The sequence below is a fragment of the Colias philodice genome, chromosome 14 (assembly GCF_061535455.1).
Source record: "Colias philodice isolate Cphi_HAF_F1 chromosome 14, ilColPhil1 Martin Lab GWU primary, whole genome shotgun sequence".
NCBI lineage: Eukaryota > Metazoa > Arthropoda > Insecta > Lepidoptera > Pieridae > Colias > Colias philodice.
In genome coordinates this window covers 10,681,549-10,697,108 of record NC_143099.1, presented here as the reverse complement: position 1 = coordinate 10,697,108, position 15,560 = coordinate 10,681,549, and the positions used below count along the sequence as shown (strand labels likewise).

The 15,560-nt window shown below is 34.3% G+C and overlaps 1 protein-coding gene and 1 long non-coding RNA gene across 2 annotated transcripts; both read left to right on the top strand.

Moving 5' to 3' along the window:
• The first annotated feature begins 427 nt into the window (after positions 1-427).
• LOC149483041 (uncharacterized) lies at positions 428-1,649 on the top strand. The gene is made up of 2 exons (XR_016316569.1): positions 428-924; positions 1,162-1,649. It is a non-coding gene; the product is annotated as an uncharacterized LOC149483041 (long non-coding RNA).
• Positions 1,650-4,236: 2,587 nt separating this feature from the next.
• On the top strand, positions 4,237-5,028 carry LOC149483040 (uncharacterized). Its single transcript, XM_089703125.1, has one exon. It carries the CDS (start codon positions 4,237-4,239, stop codon positions 4,999-5,001), a length of 765 nt encoding a protein of 254 aa, XP_089559251.1. The 3' UTR covers positions 5,002-5,028.
• The last annotated feature ends 10,532 nt before the right edge of the window (positions 5,029-15,560 follow it).

Here is a 15,560-nt window from a genome sequence, read left to right as displayed (position 1 = left end):
TGAAGCCTCGTGAACGTCAGCTGGCGCTCGGTTGGGGGGGTGAGCGGTTGTAGCCTCCCACGCACATAGGAAAAAAAATACATTCATTCATTCATTTCCTCTCAGCTAAAAATTTGTCAAATTGTAGCTAACCCAATATCTCAACGAAAAAAAATAGTCAGCTGGTTACAACATGGTGTATTATACGTCAGCTGGTGTCTCGAACATGAAAGTTAAATTTAAAGAAAAATTTATTTTCCGTTATTTCCTCTCAAACAAAAATTTACCTGATGATAGCTTATATGTAACTGTGGATAAATATATATGTCAGCTGGCTGTATCTTGGTGGAAAAACCGTCAGCTGATACGGGAGGCTACAACCGCTCTTCCCCCCAACCGAGCTCCAGCTGACGTTCACGAGGCTTCATAATACTATACTTTGATGCATTTTACCAAGCGCGGATCCAGGGGGGGGGTCACGGGGTCATGACCCCCCCCTGGGCTAGGTCCACGACCTAAGTGGACCACTAATTTAATATTAACTTTTTTAAATTAACAAATTAATACTGTTCAATATGATGTTTTTATTGAATTTTGAGACATAAAAGTAATATAGAACAATGAAATCAATTACAAACGGTAACGGAAGAGAATATAACAAAAATTATAGAAAAAGTTTATTAGGGTCGACCTGTGGTCGTAATTTAAGGACAAATAACGTCTGTCAGGTTTTTCGATTTAAAAAAAAACTATAACTGCGGAATAAAGTGTAATGGTAAAGTTGTATGTAATTAATTTTTTTTTCTACAACTTTTGCTGTTACACTTTTCACACAAAACCTCAAATATCGAAATATCCCAGTTCGTGGACAAGACATAAAATAGCAATTTTTTTTTTCAAATGAACACTATAAAATACAGTCAAATTACAACAAAAATCGGCCAAGTGCGCGTCGGACTCGCGCACCGCGGACTCCGAGCAAACATATTATGTTGTATCTTACAATTTTGTTTAAAGGATTTTTTTCTTTATCTGTGCTTGTAAGTGCTTAAGTCGTTGCTTTTAACCCAATTTCAAGACTGTGTTCACGGGAAGTACCTTGTAGGTTTTGATTGATGATTCCCTTGCAATGCAAGTAGTTGCGAAATAAAGAATATGCGGCTCTAATTGCTTTTTCGTCAGATTGCATTGACATATAATTTGAATTAAATAACAGATTTAAGTTATTATAGACCTGAGTTCTGATGTGAATATCAATTAAATATATGTAGACGTTCATGAGTAAAGGGATTGTAAGTTTAAAATTATTTAAAAATATATTTTTATTTAATTTAATTTAATAATTAGGGTTTTCGCAGTTATTACTACATCTGTGCTATAACACGATACTTTTTACTCAATTTCAAGACTGTGTTTACGGGACAGGGTGCTCCCTGCAGGTATTGATTCCCTTGCTAATGTCGAAATCCTACGGTCTAGGTCCCTTGATGCTGTGAAAAATTCAAATGTTTTAGCCAACGCAATCAAAAGATGCAGCTGTAATTGCTGAAATTTTTCGACACTCCCTAAGAAATCAAAACCTACAGGGTAGTTCCCGAGTACACAGAGTCATGAAATTTAGTACAATCAAACGTCTTATAACGCAGACTAGCTTACCGCCCGCGGCTTCGCCCGCTTTCTCTAAAACCTTATAAATTATATACTATTCCTCTTGAATCACTCTATCTTTAAAAAAATTGCATCGAAATTCGTTGCGTAGTTTTAAAGATTTAATCATACATAGGGACATAGGCACAGAGACAACGACTTTGTTTACTAATTGCGAAAAGCATGAATTTTTCCTTAGATTATAATATAAAAAAATATATAAAAAAATTTTTAACTTACAACCCTGTTACTCACGAACGCTGACATGTATTAACTTGATATTCATACCAAAAACTCAAGTCTAAAATACCTTTACGCTATAATAAAATGAATAAAATCAAATTTCTATGTCAACGAATCAGAAGATACAGCCGTAAATGCCGAAAAATTTCGCAAATTTCGACATTCGCAAGGGAATCAAAACTCAAAACCTACAGGGAACTTTCCGTAAACTCAGAATCTTGAAATTCGGTACAAAGCAACATCTTATAGTACAGATACAGGAATAATTGCAAAAAAAATATATTTTTCAAGTTTGTCTGCCTGTGAAGACCCTTTTACTCAGGAACGCGTGGAGGTATCAATCTGAAATTCATACGGAATACTCAAATCTACGGTTCCTTATAGCTGTGTAAAAATCAAACTTATAAGCCAACGCAATCAAAAGATACAGCCATTTATGCCGTAAATTATCGCAAATTTCGACATTATCGCAAGGGAATCAAAATCTATAGGTATTGTACTACTTCCTGTGAACACAGAGTTCTGAAATTTGGTTAAAAGCAATGTCAGCACAGATGGAGAAAAAATTGCTAAAACATACATTTCATGCTTATCAACATTCGCAAGTGTTGCCAGGAATCAAAACCTACAGGGTACTTCCCGTGAACACAGAATCTTGATATTTAATCTTTAGAAACTTACGTCTTATAGCACAGATAAAGGAAAAATCGCAAAAAGCATAAATTTAATATTAAAACATATAAAAATGTTTGTACGGAACTCTTGGTTCGCCAATCCGACTCGCACTTGACCATTTTTTTTAAATCTACGTATCAATTAAATTACCAAAATATAGCTTTTGAAAATTGACCACGTCTATGTGACCCCCCCCTGGCACTAAAGCTGGATCCGCCCTTGCATTTTACTAATTACCGCTTGAGAGGAACTTGGTCATAAAATCTGCTGCTGGCTCCCGGACCATTAATTTATTCATTGAATTTGCGCCAAGTCGCGTTCTAGCATACATTCCTTACCAATCAGGGTTGCCTGGAAGAGATTGCTTTTAAGCAATAAGGCCGCCTTTTAGTACGTATGTGCCGTGTGTTTTCATTGTATCTTAATTGTAACTATAGAATAGCTTATTTATGTTTGGTATATTATGTACAATAAAGAATAAATAAATAAATAAAATATGTACCTAATAGTTATGCCAATTATTAATTAACAAACACACATTATTACACACACTTCTTTTCGCTTTTTCAAGTGAAAATAATTGAAATTCTTAATAATTATATATGAATACGTTTTGACCTGAAATTTATCATAAACAAAACATAAATATTACTCAAAAAGTCAGCCTTTAAATATGAAGAATATAACATTATTAGTCATCTACTTCACTTCTATTTTTATCGCCCTTAAAACCTACATCTATTTGAATAGGATTGTTCTACAGTTTTATTTTTACTTGCAATATTTGCTTCACAATATCATTGAATTTTCCTTTACTTCTTATTTACGTAAACAATCTTGTTCATAAATTCTAAGCCCTGTATACATCAACATTTGTGTAGTAAAGTTGAATCAATAATATTATGTTGCTGGCAACATGCATTGTTGCGTTGATAACGTATGTTGAAATGTTCCCGCATGACGAGGACAATATTTTAACAGTTTTCAGCAACACACTTTTTCAACTGTGGCTCAACTAATGTTTACAATGTATACAAGGCCTTAGTTGCTTACACAGCAGGAACACAAACCTCCTTTGAGGATTTAGATACTAATCTACCACACTTAACATAACGTGCTGATTTATCTATGTTCCCCGTTCCATTGTAATGCTAAGTAAGACCAGTTTCAGCATAGCCATATCCTACTAATATAGTAGCACCTCTTTAAGTCGAACCTCGATAAGTCAAAAACCTCCAAATCTCGAAAAAATGTTTTGTTCCCTTCCCTTCAAACCCGAAAACCTCCGTTACTTGAAATCTTGGTCCTCTGTTAGTCGAAATTATCACAGAGTCCCTTCAAGCCATTTTGGTACATATTTTCACTCTATAACTCGAAAAATTAAATTTGACCTCTGTATCTCTTTTTTTTTTTGCTTTTTTTTTTTTTTTTTTTTTTTTTTTTTTTTTTTTTTTTTTTTTTTTTTTTTTTTTTTTTTTTTTTTTTTTTTTTTTCGCGGGTAGGCGCACAAAAAGGCGTAACGTTTTTCTAAAGAGCTCTAATATTTTAAATTCAATTTCAATGTTTTTGTACATATTTGTGTGTTAATACAGTGCCTTTACCTACCAGTATAATAATTCCAGCTCTAGAACACTATATAATATCACTGGTTCTTCTTACACATTTTCACTGTTTCAACTATACTTCTGCACTATGGAATCTGTCCAACAAACCATGATGGAGATGACAGCTTCTTTCAATAAACGGATGGCTGAGTTTCAGCATGATCTGCAAAGTCTTCATAATGTCAACGCGCAACCTGCTACAAGTAGTCCAACTTCTAAATTGGCTGCTGAATTTAATACGTTTCAGTCATTCGTACTCTCTTCCCTTAAAGCCTTACATGATCAAATCACATTACTCTCTAACCAGTACAATCATTTGGAGATGAGGAGTCGCAGGAAAATATTATTGATTCATGGCATTCCAGAGGCTTCTAAAGAAATTCCTTTGAACTTGGTGACTAATATTGTGAATCAACACTTGAAGGTTCCTGGATTTAAAGAAGATGCCATTTCACGCTGCCATCGCTTGGGGTTTTCAAAGAAGGATAAGCCCAGACCCATTGTTGTCAAATTTAAAGACATGACAATGAGAAACAATATTTGGTTTTCAAAAACGGAACTAAAAGGAAGTGGTTACACAATTTCAGAATTTCTTATCAAAGAAAGGCACAACGTTTTTGTGGCTGCTAGATCGCGTTTCGGAGTAACAAATTGTTGGACCAAAGATGGATGCATAATTGTGAAAACTGACGATGGTTCCAAACACAAGGTCACTTTGATGTCTGATCTTGATAACATCTCAGCCCCTCTTTCTAATTCTTCTCCTAGCGCTGCTGCTGCTGCATCAACTTTACCCAAGGACGGCAAACAGTTACAGAATGTGAGGCCAAAACGTTTTGGCAGAGCTAAGTGATCATATTTCCATATATTCATTCTTGTAATTCTTTAATTTCAATCATTTCCTTTACTTTCTCTTCAAATCTAAATCATGTTAATGTTGTGCTCAATTTCCTTAGTTAAATTATCGTTCTTGTTGTTTAATTAATGTTTCCTGGTCTATCTTTCATTGAATTATAAACTTCCTTGTGTAGACTCTTGTTTTTTACTAGATTTAGGACTTCCAAGAAATATCAAACAATTATTTTAGTGTTTACCCGCTTGCTTTATTATTATTTTGATGTTTATGTCAGTCTGTCAGTTGTCATTTATTTACTGTCAATACTCATATTATTGTTTGACGTTTGTTGAAGTTGTGTTTTGTTGTCATGGATTCTAGCACTTTTGCCATATATAGTTGTAATATTAAAATTATTATACGTGTTTGTTTGATTCTCTGTTAATATCTGGTGGTAAAGGATATGTACGATTTTTTTTTATTTTATTTGTACTTATTAATTTTATTGTACTTATTTATTTATCATTATATATTTTTAATTAGTAAATATTTATTCTATCATATTTATTTTATATTGTATATTATTATGTCTCTGAATTCTAGTGCAGCCGATAGTGATTCTTTTATCTCCGTGTGTTCTGATAGGTCCTCAGGAGATGACAGTTTCCATAGCATCTCCTCTTCCTCTTCCTTCGATATTCCATCCCTTTTCTCTAACGAACAAAAAAACTTTAATGTTATTCACCTTAATGCTCAGAGTATTCCGGCACACTATCCTGAATTTCTCGCATCGTTTGATGTTAACTCACTACATGCTATATTAATCTCCGAAACCTGGTTAAAGCCCTGTTTACCTTCTGTAGCCTACAATCTCCCAGGTTTTGAGTTAATACGTAACGACCGCGTTGGACGGCCGGGTGGAGGGGTAGCAATTTATTTACGAAATCATATTCCTTTTTCTATTGTTAGTTGTTCTCCCCAACCCCCGCCTTCTGATGCGGCCGAGCATCTTCTTGTTGAAGTCACCTTATCCAATGCCAAAATTCTTTTAGGAGTTTTTTATTCGCCTAACCTTCATGTTGATTTCTTTTCTTCTTTTGGCTGTACTCTTGACTCTTTTTCTCCCCTCTATAAGCATGTAATTCTTATGGGTGACTTCAACACTTGCCTTCTCAAAAATGACCATCGAAGTAGAAAGTTGATATCCGTTGTTGATTCATATAACCTTAACATCCTTCCTCTTCAAGCTACCCACTCCCTTCCTAACTGTTCTCCTTCTCTCCTTGATCTAATCATAGTTTCCTCTCCTGAGCATGTTGCAAAACATGGTCAATGCCCTGGTTCCTTGTTCTCTTATCATGACCTTATTTTCCTCTCTTACACAGTGAAACCACCCAAAACTAAACCTAAAATTGTCATGCAACGCAATTTTGGTAAAATCGATCATGACCGACTGCGTGAAGATGCTCTTAAGATCGATTGGTCGGCTGTTTACTCTGAAAATTCCATTAACGATAAGGTGGCTCTCTTCAACTCTTTACTACTGAACTTATTTGATATTCATGCTCCAATACGTCCAGTCAAGTTGAAGCAGCTTCCTGCTCCTTGGATGACGGCTGAACTTAAATCGTTGTTAAAAAAAAAGGCTCGTGCTAAGGCAAAATTAAACTCCACAGACTCTGATACAAATCGTGAAAAATTTCAGAAAATTAGAAATCGCTGTAATACATTATGTAGGGATGCACAACGACGTCACATATCCCAAAATGTCGAAAACGGCGACCCCTCTAAAGTTTGGAAATTCCTACAAACTCTTGGTATTGGCAAAAAAACGCACAAATCTTTTCCGTCATCAGTTAATATTGATGATCTAAATTCCCACTTTTCTAGTCCATTTTTGGGCTTTGACGCTAACACGAAATCCCGTACATTAAATTATCTCAACTCCTTACCTTCTCCTGATTTTCCTCCGTTTGTTTTGCGTCAGTTTACCGATTGTGGTGTTGAGAAGAGTATAATGTCAATCACCTCTAAGGCGGTTGGAAGTGACTGTATTGGTCGGAACATGATCATTCCCATCCTTCCTATCATTATCCCGATTATCACTCATATTTTAAATTTTTCCATCTCCTCTGGCCAATTTCCTGATAATTGGAAAAATGCACACATTTTTCCTCTCCCCAAAAATCCTAAACCATCTGCCCTTTCAGACTTCCGTCCTATTGCTATTTTACCCTTCCTATCTAAAGTTTTAGAACGCTTAGTACAAGAGCAACTAAGTCGCTTCCTCAATACTCACGATCTCCTCAATCCTTTTCAATCTGGCTTCCGACCAGGTCACAGCACAACTACTGCTCTTATTAAAATCACAGACGACATTCGCCGGGGGTTTGACAACAGGCAGCTAACATTACTTTCTCTACTTGACTTTAGCAACGCATTTAACACCGTCGATCATGATGTTTTGTTAGCAACGCTTCGCTCGCTCAACATATCTCCAACGGTTATTGACTGGTTTCAAAGTTACTTGTTTGGACGTCGGCAGCGTGTCATGGTTGAAGACTTGTCTTCTTCTTGGTGCAACGTAAATGCTGGCGTCCCGCAAGGTGGCGTGTTGTCTCCTCTCTTATTTTCAATTTTCATTAACTCTATTTCCAAGAATATTAATTCTCCCTATCATATGTATGCAGACGATTTCCAATTATATTCGCACGCCTCTTTATCTGAACTACCGAACGAGATTTTTCGCATAAATACTGAGCTTGCTACCATCGTTAAATGGAGTAAAGACCATGGTTTAAAAATAAATCCTGAAAAAACCAAGGTTATTGTTTTGGGAAGTAGACAGCTCACAAGTAGAATTAACTGGGAAGACCTACCTAGTGTTATGGTTGACGGCACAATGATTCCCTTCAGTAAAACGGTGAAAAGTCTTGGTTTGCACTTAGACGAAAACTTATCCTGGTGTGACCAAGTAAAGGAAGTGCAGAAAAAAGTGTATGCCTCTGCTTCTTCTCTTCGTCGGTTGCGCAACTTTCTTCCGATTTCTGCCAAAATTGCGTTGACTCAATCCCTTCTACTCCCCTTCCTGGATTATGCCGACTCCTGTTATCCCGATCTTCACGAATATCAACTGGACGCTCTCGAGAGGCTGCAAAACTTTTGCATCAGATTCATCTTCGGCTTACGCAAGTTCGATCATGTTTCTGATTTTCGCAAAAGACTTCACTGGCTCCCTATTCGTCTTCGCCGGAATACTCACATCCTTCAACTCTTGTTCTCTATCCTGTTTGACCCGAAAACTCCTATCTATCTTAAGAATCAGTTCCAATATTTACATTCCAATAGTTCCCTCTCCCTTCGTTCTTCTGATCTCCTTCTCCTATCCACCCCTATTCACCATTCCAATTTTTTTAACTCTTCCTATACCGTCGTAGCAATTCGACTGTGGAATTCTCTCCCTGAGACCATCAGACGCGCCAAATCACTGCATATGTTCAAAGCACTTGTAAAAGAGCACTTTTTTTCCACTATTTAGTTTCCTTTTTTTTTTTTTTCATCTTATGTATATATGTATATATTTATATGAATTTGTATATATCATGTTTAATAATATTAATAATATTATCTATAGTATGTTATATTTTATTTTTTAGCATATTTATGTCTTATATTTATTTAATTGTATTTATTACTATTTTTTAAGTATTGATGTAGTATGTATGTAATATGTATTGATATTTTTGAGTTTTGTGTACATAATTATTTATGTTATATAATTATTGTATCCCTGTATATTAAGGTTTATTTCCCATAGCTTTTGATTTTGTTTTCATAACCTTGATTTTATTTATTTTATGATTGCGCCTTCGCGTTTTACCAGCATCGTACATGTCCTTTATTAATATGGTTGCCTGGAAGAGATTGCTTTAAGCAATAAGGCCGCCTTTTGTGCACTTACCGTATTCATGTTTTCTTGTTAAATTATGTTTTTATTACTGGTACTTGTACAATAAAGTGTCATAAATAAATAAATAAATAAATATCTCGAACATAGCAACGTTTTAGTTCTGTATCTCGAACATAGCAACCTTTATAACTTGATCATTTGGAATTTATTACCTCTATTGTTCGAACAAAATTAAGTTACCGACTTTAACAACTTGCCGACAGTGCAAGTACACTATTGTTCCTTAGAAAAAATTTTAGGAGTATACGATAATAAATTTATCCATCAGAAGAAGAAGAATTTTCTGCTCTATATAGATTAGACAATGCTAGAGAACAAGCAAATTATCTAAAGCAAAAAAAAAATACTGACTTTTTTTAATGCCATATTTTTTATTTTAAACTGATTTGAAATAATGTTGATTTGTAATAAATAAAAACATGTTTGTCACCTCTGTAAGTTGAATTTTAATGTACTTTACCTCTCTAACTCAAAATTTATAAGAATAAACCTCAAACTCTATGTCGAATCCAAATCCGCCTAAGTCGAAATCCTCCATAAGTTGAAAACTCTATAACTCGAATTTTTTGGCGTCTCCCTTGATATTCGACTTATAGAGGTGCTACTGTATTATAAATGCAAAAGTTTGTGAGTATAGTGTATGTGTATGTTCTTTCACGCAAATACTACTGAACCGATTCCAATGAAATTTAGTACACATATAGAGGGTAACTTGAATTAACACATAAGATAGATTTTATCCCGGAAATCCCACGGAAACGGGAACTTTGCGGGTTTTTCTTCGAAAACGCGGGCGAAGCCGCGGACAGAAAGCTAGTGTGTAATATATGTTGAATAAATCAGACTAAAAGCAAACGAAAAGCATTCTTCATTGCAAGCATTGTATTTAATTGAAGTGAAACTTTTTTATCGGAGTTGGAAAAAATTTAGTGTCACATTTTTTCGTTACGCGTGACATTTTTTCGTTACGCGCCATCTTGTTTTTATCCCTACCACGCGTGATTGACGTATTTCTGTAAAGTTGCATATAGTAAATTATTTTTTGAAAAAATAAGGTCATAAAGAAGTTTCACTGCTTACGTGTGTACGCTAGTACACGCACACATTTTTTATTTAACCTACAGCTACGCCCGTGCTTCGAGAACTAAGGTACAACCTTTTTGTGTTCATTTCTCTGTAGGTACACTACTATCAATTAAGTTAATCAAATTCGAATTTAATTGAGTCCTTTTCAAATACGTTACCAATAGTATAAAACAATTGTAACATTGTTACAAAATACCGTAGACACCTTATAAACATCGCCCACGGTAGTAGTCGCATTTTATTATACTGTTTTACATTCTAAAGTGGGATTCCCTCGCACAATAACGTCAAACAAGCTTTGTTCAATCATCGTATTTATTACGGTTATTTGCTGTGAAGCTAAATATAAAATAGTGAACGCAAATTGAAAATATATTTGTATTTGTTCTATAAAAGGCGTTCATAACAAGCAAGGTTAACAACTTGACTACACAATGAGTTATAAAGAAGTGTCAACGACTTTAACAACTTCAGGTAAAGGAATGATATTGAATGAAAGTTGCTCTCTTTTTTTTCCATTTGCAAAAATATAAATACATTATAATTAAATATTTAGATGACAATACGTTTTACTTATAAATATAATGTTAAGTGGCTGAAAATTATTACATAAACTCAATTATTAATAATATTGAAATTATGTTATTAACTGAATAATTCTTTATAATGAAAAAAATCAATTAATTTTCCTATACAATTCAAATGTCTAATATGTGCGTTAACATACTTGATAAGTAATTGGAAACCTTTCATTCTATAACCAGAAATATAAAGAAAAACATGTAGTTTGATTCACGTTATGCAATACGGAAACAACACAACATTTAATTCATACAGGCTAATTAATAAACATCTGAATAAGCTCACATAATCTTAGTTTAAAATCACATTCAGTTTATACACTGAAATATCAAAATGACGCGACGCTGAAAACATAATACATTATGATATATGTATTTCATATTTGCGTCTCTCTGCTACAGTATAATAGGAGAATAAAGCATATTATAATGTTCCCAGTTCTCTTAACAAATGATATACAGAGAAGTCTGTATCGATCATAAACTAAAGTCAATGATAAAAATTAAAAATTAATAACCCTTGAAGAGACGTTTAATGACCGACCCTCTTCCATGGTAGAGTGGTTAATGTGTACGTAGTTCCGGGGTTCATTTCCTGTTAAAATCAAATAATGAAAACTTTCTTATCTCTGGAAATCTCTACTAGGATACCCAATAGAAGAGTAGAATAATAGAATTACTAACAACTTAATCCATTAAAAAAATCGCGGTTTAGATTTTTCACGACAACTTTTACTTATTACTTTTTTTTTCAACGGACAACATTCATCATCTGAAAGTGCGTGTGCCACCATTTGCATCGGCCGAGCCACATTCGGTCAATGCTGGTTCGCGTAGCAATTGCTTCGCGAGGCTGCTCGCTCTGTGTATGCTTGTGAACATTTAATTCATATTATTACATATTCAAATTCTCCAAGCTAGCTGTTATCTTCGCTTTAGCATTAGTTATTTTTGTTAAGGAAAAATGAAATAGGTTAGCTTTCCGCCCGCGGCTTGGTCCGCGTTGACTAAAACCTAAAAATTATATACAAAAAACGTCCTCTTGAATCACTCTATCTATTAAAAAAACCGCATCAAAATCCGTTGTTTAGTTTAAAAGATTTAAACATACATAGGGACAAAGAAAGCGACTTTGTAGTGATGAGTTAATATATTACATAAAGACAATACTAGGAACAGAAAGATTTTCACACAAATGTATATCTAAGAAATTTTCAACATCACATTTTCTAAGAAGTATTTATTATATAACATAATATTATACCTCACGTGGCACGTTGCCCGCCTCCTTGATATAGTGGTTGACGCGTGAGCGTAGAACCGAGGGGTCCTAGGTTGGATTCCCGGTGGAGACGAAAAAAAAATGTTTCGGTCTGGCAGGATACATAAGGCTGATCACCTACTTGTCCCTAAAGAAAATCGATCAGTGAAACAGATGCATAATGCATCTGCCCCTTACCCCACTAGGAGACACGGGACTTCACTATACCTCACGGTAGATATTGTACATTTATTGTTAACGAATGGATGCCCGTGATATTGTCCACGCTGAAAACGAATTTCTTACGTATTTTTTTAGTTTCATTCATCTAAGGTCTAAACGGTCCCTTCACCTCAGAGGTAAAGCAAAACAACGGGATAGGTTGTTTTTAATTATTACTTATTTATTTTATAACAGGGCCAATTGTTTTATTTTATAATCAAATAATAATAAGTGGTATTTCAATAATAATGATGATTTAAATGAAATGAAAATCGAAGTTTCAGTATAATTTATTTATGAATAAAATATTAAACATATTGTTGAAACTGTATTGTGATTTGTGACGGTTTCCTAGAATAACCGCATTCTCTCTAGTAACAAAGGCTATTAGAAATTAGACAGGCATCTTTGTAACCACTCATTTCACAATTCACATAATATTTCTCTTAAATATGTCGCATTATACAGGATGTCCCACTGTTTGTATCACAGACATTTGTATACTAAGCGCGCAGGGACTTGTAGTTTTGCATACACTGATCACGTAAAAAATACTTAAACAACAAAAATACATCTTTCCTGAAAATCCATGTTTTCTTCTCTAGCTTCGTGCAGTTGGCATATACCACTTCGCTAATGTGATAGATTTCCAGGAACTTAACAGGATAAGTTCCTGGAAATCTATCTAAAGGTAATTGAAAAAAATGTATGCTATTTATTGTTCAATGCATTTTAACAAAGTAATAATATTATAATTTAATAAATAAATGTGATAGAATATATTACAGAAAAGAAGTAAAATTATCTTCATTTTGTATTGTATTTCTATGTAAGTAAACATTTATTATTTTTGTTCGTTTTACATTGTAAACCTTTTACCTTTCAAGACTTTCTTCGTCAGTGTAAAATAATTATGTTTGTAAACAAGATTTAGCTTCGGGCGGTATGTAAGTCCGAACCATTAGGGCTATGTTATAAAATGTATTATCTGCTTTTTAGTTTTTAATATCAGGTCATTTCTTTAAAAGCTTGGGCAACAAAATAAAAACGTTCAGTCTGACATTGTGAATTTATATCGTATTCAGTTTTATTATTTTTATACTATTGAGTAACTCTATAGTTTTCGTCGCAAAATAAAGACATCTCCGGGTAACATTGTTTGGTTGCATCTCGCATTTTCAGTTTTATTGTTTATTTTCTTATTTTTATTGTTATACGTAGGTACGTAATCTTAATCTAGGTATAAAACTCGAAGGTGACTGATATAGTGATCTATCAACGCACGGCCCAAACCACTGGACGTATCGGGCTGAAATTTGGCATGCAGGTAGATGTTAGGACTTAGGACGTAGGCATCCGCTAAAAAAGGATTTCCCGAAATTCTTATGGGAACGGGGAAAAGCGGGGATGCACGTACAAAGTCGTGGGCGGAAGCTAGTTCATGTATAAGCTTTATAGACTAGCTGTGCCCCGCGATTTTGCCGATAAGTCTTATCGTAATGATAACCTATGAACATGTTATCATTACGATCCTCTATAAATGGGCTAAACACTGAACAATTTTTCAAATCGGGTCCATAGTTCATGAGATTAGCGCGTTCAACAACCAACCAAAATAAAAAACTGTTCCGCAATTTATAATATTAGTACACATTATAACAACTTCAGGCGTTTATTGATTCTTAGCATAATATTCTATTTGATATAACGTGTTATAATATAGCGAACAATAAATCGACTGTGGAAAATTTTTAATTTCACGCGCCTTCGCTTTTATCGTATAATGGAAAATTTCGGTGGCTTGCGTCATTAAGTTTGTGATTGAGAATCACATATTAATATGAAGAAGATTGCTGTCGCGGTTTTTTAAATCGCGAGAACGGGGTGAAGAAACGTATTCTTCATTAAATAATTGATTACCTACGTTGTCGATGTTTGATAAAATTGAGTTTTATTTTAAGCTATTGTTAAATTTAATTTGCTTGAATTAGATAAGTTAGCTTCTATCGCGGGCCTTGAGCGCGGGGACCGAATCCAGAAATTCCGTAACGAAAAAACCTCACGCTCCCCACTCCGACGGGCGCGGAGGTGTGGCTTGAAGGCATAGCATGCAATAGCTTTACCGCGGCAGTCCCCGAGTGCCACACGTCTTTTTTTATTGATCAAAGCTCATAGACCTCCGATTTTATTCACATCCAAAATGCTGCTCTGTGAATACCTATACAAACAAAGATGTTTAACAACGTACACTTTATCAACACTCAGGTAATCTTAAATTATTTCCCTACTTCATAAGAGTATACACCAATTTTTGCAGTTATATTTTAGTTGCCCTGTGAAGTTTGCAGCTATAATCCGGGGATAATTGCAAACTGCGTCCTAGTGAAGAGACCCTTTTGCAAAATAAAGACCAAAACCTAACTAGAAAACGTGATAAAAGTGAAGCTTCATAAAATACATTTATCTTTTTGTATCTACTTCCTATAACACTTATTTCTAACAACGCAAAATATTACGAAATATCCTTACAATATAACTTTTTACCTAAAATTAATTATTATCACCTAAAAAAATGTGCTTCAAAAGTAAAGAAAAAATCTCATAAAGATTCGTACAAAGGTATAAATTATAAGACGTATGTTCATGTTAAAAACTTCACCAAAACCCTTTGAAAGCTTAAAGGAACTTACCCTTTCGTAGGGATGATGGTGATAAAGTGTACAACTCTGTCAAAGTTACAAAATTACCCCTTACAAGTAACTTTGTATGTAGAAAGGGTACGAATGATAAAAATGCCTACTTTATTTTGTATTTTCGCTTTGAGGATATTTGAGTTAAAAACGTTTATGTATATGTGAAACAATACTAAAAGTGCCAATCTTATAATAAATTCAATTTGAAGTTTTAGTAAGGCCTAAATAATAATAATTATATAATATGTACAAAGATTGCCTTTACGTAGTAACCATAGAAATCTAAATAACAAGACACTAGAAGTCGTAAGCGTGCGTGACCTTGTCGCCACTCAGGTGATTTTCACATCACCAGTGCATTCGTCACTGTTCAGTTGCTCTGGAGACGTATGAGTGTATACATGGTGTGTTTCAGCAATTTCCATTGCGGAAATTCTTCCACAAGTTGTAATTATACTTATAAAGGAATAATATTTCATCGGAAAATATTTTTTTTAGAAATAATACCGTTTTTCCTTAAAATTATATGGCATAGCTATGTTGAGGCAATAAGGTTCACTTTTGCTTGGTAAAACTTGGTTAAGTAAAACGCACGTCTAATCTTGATAACGTTTATTTCGTTACTAACACAGAGCAAGTAATATGGTTAGGTACTAATTTCTAAAGCTACTTACTAGCGGCGGCGCGTACATACCGCCCACCAAAACCTATAGGTAACTAGGTTTTATCTTAATTGGCTAACATTTTTGCTAAACGTTTTGCAT